At 46.4% G+C, this 6,840-nt stretch overlaps 1 protein-coding gene across 1 annotated transcript in view; it reads left to right on the plus strand.

Annotated features, from left to right (window-relative positions):
* Positions 1-818: 818 nt before the first annotated feature.
* GOSR2 (golgi SNAP receptor complex member 2) overlaps positions 819-6,840 on the plus strand; it is a 9,768-nt gene continuing 3,746 nt past the window's right edge. Inside the window, exons 1-3 of the mRNA XM_009872032.1 lie at positions 819-876; positions 3,698-3,806; positions 4,694-4,826. Coding sequence (XP_009870334.1) covers positions 837-876; positions 3,698-3,806; positions 4,694-4,826 — 282 coding nt within the window. The 5' untranslated portion in view covers positions 819-836. The remainder of the gene's footprint in view (positions 877-3,697; positions 3,807-4,693; positions 4,827-6,840) is intronic.

The following is a 6,840-nucleotide window of genomic DNA, read 5'->3' on the forward strand; positions in this document are numbered from 1 at the left end:
CGCCGAGAGAACCGAGCCCGCTCGCCCCGGGAGCTCCGAGTGTTGCGGGAAACAAGGGGTTCGGTTGTGTTAAAGGTGCTTTACGTGTCCGTCGTGCTGATGTTTGAGTCTCCAGAGCAGGAGTCCTTGTCCTGTCACTGGGCACCACCAAGAAGAGATGTTCAAGTCCCTTCATCATCCTCGTTGGACGGAGAGCTACGAGGATGATGAAGAGGTCCCAATCTCGCAAAAACATCGCAAACAACTGTCGGTGTTTGGGTTTTGTTTCCTTTGCCACTGCTTGTCCAGCAGCAGTAGTTCCTTCTCCTGGATTTCAAGCTCTTCATTTCACTCGATGTCTCTGTAATTCGTAGGTTGAAAGGGACAGTGAAAATCATTCCTCCCTCACCTTCCCTGGTGCCGTTTATGGGCTGCAATATCTGCTCGCCGTCACCTCCAGCCCGGGCTGAACTGCTGTTTCTTGTGTTTTGTACTTTCCATAATCTTCCTTGTCTTCTCTGAGCCTTTGCCAGTGCTTCTCTTTTCCTTCTGAGAAGCGGGACACACACACACAAACCCTGTGTTTAGTGTTGAAGGTGCTCCTGCCCCGCTGCGCAGCGACGTGAGGCATCCCACCAGCACTCGGGACTTGGGTGGTGGGTGGAGGGGAAATTTCACCGCAGATCTGGTATTAAGGTCTCACTTGTACCAACTTTTTGCCCAGCCTGATGCTCCCTTTTAAGTAAAAGAAGCTGGAAATTGCGGTATTGAAGAGTTATTTGATTCTAGGGCTGTTAACTGACTTCTGTTAATTCCCTCTGTCTTTTGATAGGCAAGTCCATGAGGTCCAGTCTTACATGGGGCGCCTGGAGACTTCAGACAAAGAGTCAGTACACTGTAAGTAATTAATGAGTGGGAAAAGTCCCTCTCCAGTACCGATTTGATTTAGCTCCCATCCTTAGCCTTGTATTTGCAGCCGTTACCGGGACAAATTTGGCTCTTTGGTCACTGTGATCAGCTGAGGGGACACATCACCAGTCTAGAAGGCATTCAGATTATTTTGCTGTTTGGCTTTAGTGAAGAGATGTTTTGTATGAAGGGCAGGGGGCAAAAGACAGAACGAGAATTTGATTCACACCTTCTCCTTCTTTTAATTCTTTATTTGACAAGTGGCCCTTGCTGGGGGTGCTTTTGGTTTGGGAATGCCAGATGTTTTTTGGTGATTTTAGAAGTCGTTGTCAGGGGACCCTCTGGAGGCCTTTGCCACAAACAGGCTGAACCCCCCCACTGGTGTGTTTGCAGAGGGTACGATGAACACGTTGATGTGGACAGAACGGAAAATACAGAACATCTGATTTCTTAGCAGCTCAGAGAGCTGAGAAATGTAATTGTGCCTGTCCTGTTATTCCTTAAGCATCCACTAACGGGCAGCCTTCCCCAAAAGATGCTTCTTCCACATGGTGGGGAAGATGTTGTGCAGGAATCGAAGCAAATCCTGCTCCCGTCAGTCGGAACCATCTGCTTATGAGAAATACGTAGAACAACCAGATCTGAAATTGCTTCGGTGAATTTGGACTATAACCCTGTGCTGATAAAACAACCGTAATAAACTGCTGGGGCTGTGTCGTGGCAGGACTTTTTACCCCAGTGGTGAAGGAATTCTGGACCCGCGTTTGAAGCCTTAATTTCCTGTATGAGTAGCCACTGACAGGCCTCGTCAGGAACTTCTGAAGTGGGAGGACACCTCATCCGCTGGACATGTGTATGTGCGTGTCAGCCGTTACCCTGAGTGTCCCTGTGAAGGCTGACGTCACTGTGGAAAGAGCTGTGATAGCTTCCCTGTCGAAAAATAACTTCTGCACCAATTCTGGTTTTTGTGGTGGTTGTACTGTGCAGTACAGTGCCACACTGCCTGGCCCCCAGTCGTGTCGGATGTGATTTTGGAAACTCTTGAAGCGAGATTTTCCATCTTGCCTCTGCTGTTTGAGACCACTTCAAGAGATAGGGTTATGTACTATCTCACATTGTCAGTAAATGAACATACTGTTTCTATATAAAAAGACAGATACGTGCTCTAGATATTAGTCTGTGTTTCAGGATTTATGGGAAGAAGTAGTGTCTTTTGACTGAAGAGCAGAAATAGGAGCCAGAAAATCAAATGTTCTCCTGCAGCTTTTCTTTTCCAACTTGGGGCAACTAATCCCTTCGTGCTCAGAAAAGCGTAGGATGACCGGGAGATAGTGATACCCTTGCTGGGAGTAGCAGAAGCGGATGCAATCGTCTGTCTGCTCTCCTGGTTGCTCTTCTGTTGAGCTGAGCTGTCCTAAATGACGAGTGAAGAGATGAACTGGGACAATTTGGTTGTGTCTCTCTGCACGTGAGTCAGTTGCTGTTTAATCACGTGAGATCAAAGGACAGGTGTCGTATGTGCTGTTTGCTTTTGCGGGTTCTGAACACGATTTTCTGTGAAGTCATTAGAATCATTAGAATAGAATCATAGAGCAGTTTTGGCTGGAAGAGACCTTCAAGATCATTGACTCCAACCTTTTCTTAGCACTATCAACACCACTAACCCTTCAACACAGCATCCACCTTTCTCTTAAACACCTCCAGGGATGGCGGCTCAACCCCTTCCTGGGCAGGTTGTAAATACAGACAGTCCTGTGGAGTAGGTAGAGGTTTGTCAACAACGCTTCTCCGTACGGCTCTTCAGCCAAAATACAAAGTGAGAGCAAATCGTGCCTGTAGGATTCGGTGGTTGCTTACACCGGGGCTGACCGTGGCAGCCGGGAGCTCAGCACCGTCCTCGTGGCTGCACGGACGTGACGGCGCCTCGGTCCCTTAAAGATGAGTCTGTGGCGGTGCTCTGCAGGGTGTGCGCCTTCAGCCCTGCGGCTGGCCTGCCTCCAACACGAGCGTGTCGGGTGATGGATAGTGCTCCTGGGTTTCACCCTTCTGTGCAGTTCTCTTCAGTTGTGAAACGTCGGGTTGTGACACGTTAGAAAACGTGGCTGTCAGGTGAGGGAGGGGGTGGTAGCTGAAAGCACGTTGCTCTTCCTCCCTCGTTGTAGCAGTTCCCCACCTCGTTAAAGTACAACCAGGGCAGTTGGCGTTATGGGCTGTTACCCCTCGGCTCTTGCTACGCAGGTTATCAGCAGCAATCACAACACAGGTGATGATTTCGAGGCCTCGTTTTCCCACTTACAAGGGCTTTGGCCGTGTCTTTCTGAGCTGTTTGCCCAGTCTGCCAGTTCCTGTCCACCCTGAGTCGTTTCCCGTACTCTTCTCTGAAGTCACTCTGCCGCTGCGGGTGATGAATTAACTCCGTATCAGCAGCCCGCAGAGATTTCACTTGCTGCTGTTGTGAGAATCATGTTGGCTGTTTGCTTGTGTGAGCAAATCCTGCTGAGGGAATGGAAGGAGCTGCCAGGGGAACGCTGGAGCTTTAAATCCTAATACATGGAGCTGGCAGGGAAGGAGGCTCAGGCTTCTTGAAAGAGCAGGGGCTGTTCTGGCTTCCGAGGAGGAGGAGTGAAAAGCAAGAGTCTCCGGTTATTGACTTAAAGAGGTTGCTTTGGATGATACAGATAGTTTTCAGTTATCTGATTGGATTTTATCTGTCGGGTTTTAAATACTAGTTGGAATGCTCTTGAGCTTTTACCTTACTTGGGTTGCAATTCCTTGACTGAAATCAGATCTCGTTTGTGTTTCCTTGCAGTAGTTGAAAATGAGATTCAGGCAAGAATCGACAATATATTCAGCAACTTGGAACGTCTGGAGATCCTGTCCAGCAAAGAACCGCCCAACAAGCGCCAGAATGCTAAACTGTAAGTTCACCTCTTTGCTCTGGTGTTGCAGTGATTATTTTCTTCAAATTTATCGAAGCTTCTTGGCTTTTGATTTCAGCGAAACCTTTATACTTTGTGTAATTTATCTCGGTGCTCTGGAGTAGCAAATTTGAGGCGCAGAGGCACAATCACTTTCCTGCATTTAACCACAGGCTGGCGGGGATGGAGCTGGGTTCGTGGCTCTGTTCTGAGACGAGCAGAATGTGGCTTAAAAAAAATTCTGCTCTATATGGCTCTTGCCTTTAATGGCATTAGTGGAGGTAAGGAGTGAAATTATTTCAGTTGGTGTGACTTTCCCTGGACTGTTTCCTGTCTCTTCATGACTAAAATAAGGAGGTTTTTAAAGTTAACACTGGTTTGAGGGGAATGTTGCACCAGAGACCTCGAGAATTCTGCTTTATTCTGTGACTCTGCTATTAACATGTAGTCCCCAAATGCCATTGCAGATATTGGGGGTAGATTTCCCGTCACCTGTATTAGAGAGGTCACTGAGGCTTTCTTTCTAGTCATCAAACGTTTAATCAGAGGCAATATTGTTCTGGATATTATTTGTTTTTAGCTTAACAGAGACGTCTCCTGTATTGCCTGCTGACTTTTAAACTCTTTTAATAAAAACTCGAGAACATGCTGTTAATTAAAAGATGAAGCTTTCGAGCTTCGTTATGTGCATGAGGCTCCTAAAATAGAAACTGTTCAAATCTTTCCAAGCTGGTGTTAAATGAGGAATATAGAACCCATCGTTATTACTGTTATTCATCGCTGTTAATTTATAATGCTCCATCGTTGATATAAAATAACCAAACGCCAGGAGAGAACGGTGTGTTTAATCCCCGGGAGTGACTCTTCCTGTTGTCGATCCTTTCCAGCCGAGTTGACCAGCTCAAGTACGACGCTCAGCACCTGCAGACCGCGCTGCGCAACTTCCAGCACCGCCGTTACGTCCGGGAGCAGCAGGAGCGACAGCGGGAGGAGCTGCTGGCGCGCACGTTCACTGCTAACGTAAATATTCTTTATTTTAGATTTCGGTGTTCTAGAAGCCGTGGTCTTTTCAGGCGAGCTGTGGGCGTGACTCTTTTAGCTCCCGTGAGGCGTAAACAGAATAAAAGTAGAAAAGACTAACGGTACCTGTCGAAAAACTACAACTCTCTCGTGAGGAAAAGCTGGGATTTTAAGAGGCCGTAGTAAAAGACTCCAGCAACTGCTGCTCCTGTTTTACCCGGTGCAGTTCTGCCCAACTTTATGTAGTAGTTTCAAAAGGGTGAAGGAGGTGGGTACCGAAAAATACGTTTTTGCTTGGATTTTGGGTCATGTGCCTTTGTCAGATGCGGAGATTTGCAAACTGTCTGGTTTTATACGCCCCGCTGCCAGGAGATGTCAGCAAGCTTTCGTCTGGCCCAAGAGGAGTCAGGCAGCTGGGAAGAGCCCCCTTGCTTTTCAGCTATAAATGGCTCAAAAAAGGTTGGAAGAACAGGGATGTTTTCCCGACGCTTCTTGTTCATTCTTAGTTCCACTGGGAGGCCCTCCAGTGCAAATTCCGAGGGGAGTTTTGCTCTGAATAATGTAGATTTGCTTTCAGATTTCACTCAAAAGCTGCTTTATTTTTTCAATTTGTTTGTTTGTTTGGGGTTTTTCTGTTCATTTGTTTGCTTGTTTTAATTTTTTTTTTTGGTTAAAGACATACAACCTGACATCATTATCCGTGTGCTCATTGTTTGGGCAAGGAAGAGCAAATATGAGTTGTCCTATTTTTGTTTTGAAATCTGGGAAGTTCGATGCATTTCTCGAAGCCTGACATAAAGCTGACATCTAGCATTTTGTCAGCTATTTTGAAATTAAAAGCAAGACTTGGAAAACAACACCGAGATTTGAAACCTGCTTTATTTTCAAACCATTGAGGTGTTCTTCTGAGAACATGGGGAAGTTTTCTTGGAGGAAAACATGCCCAGAAATAAAACACTTACGTCAGCAGAATAGTTTTGAAGAGCAAATCTTGCAGATGCAAAATAAACGGTAAATATTTTTTTTTTCTCCTGTTGAAAAGTGCCTCAAGGTGGAAAAAAAAAAAGCAAAATTATTTTGTTATTCTTTTAATCCTTTACAGAAGTATGAATCTTGAAGTAGAATGAGCCTTTAATAGGAAAACGGTGATTTATTTGTTAGTTTTTGGCCTCTCCCCTTTGGGTAGAAGTTTACACAGTTTCTGTTTGTAGAAGTTTACATGGTTTCTGTTTAGGTACTGCCCTATTCCATTAAATAAAAGTGTCAGCTGAGCACGCAAGCACCCTGAATAAATCGCAGTAACGTAACTTTTGAAAGTGTTCTGAGTGGGAACATAAATACGGTCTGTAAAGCCTTCCCTCTCACCCTCCTGGAGAAAACCACGAGCAGTGAGTGAAAGCTCTGATGCCATCCTGGGTCAAAAACCTGCTCCTGGGATTTTTCCTGCTGCCTTAAACAAACCCCGCACGGGAAATGGGTTCCCTGCTGGCCTGAAGTTTAGTAAAACGAGTGATGGCAGCTGTGTGGGTGCAAGTCACAGAGTGTTGGGGGTGAGAAGGGACCTCCAGAGCAGGGTCACCCAGGGCAGCCCCACAGGAACGCGTCCAGGCGGGTTGGAAAGTCTCCGGAGCAGGAGACTCCGCACCCTTTCTGGTTCAAGTCCCTTCACCATCCTCGTAGCTCTCCATTGGACTCACAGAGTCCAATGGAGAGCTACGAGGAATAGGTCCCAAGGAGACCCAGCCTATGGGTGTTGAGTGAGTAAGACTTTCAGAGAACTAAGCTCGTGTCTGTCTGCCCTCGCTATCGAGAATTTGCACCGTGTAAATTTTTAGGATGTCACCTCCCAGCCACTGTATTTTGCCGCCTTATGTCACTCGGACACGGGATATTAAATCTTTCAAAAGTCTTTCACTTGCAATGATCAAATGCCTCCTTGTTAAACACCGTCTGTTATTTTTTCGTTCTCTCTTGTCCTGCCTTTCCCTCCAAATATCACAACCTGATATTATAA

This window comes from Apaloderma vittatum, unplaced genomic scaffold (assembly GCF_000703405.1).
Source record: "Apaloderma vittatum isolate BGI_N311 unplaced genomic scaffold, ASM70340v1 scaffold5086, whole genome shotgun sequence".
NCBI classification, from domain to species: domain Eukaryota; kingdom Metazoa; phylum Chordata; class Aves; order Trogoniformes; family Trogonidae; genus Apaloderma; species Apaloderma vittatum.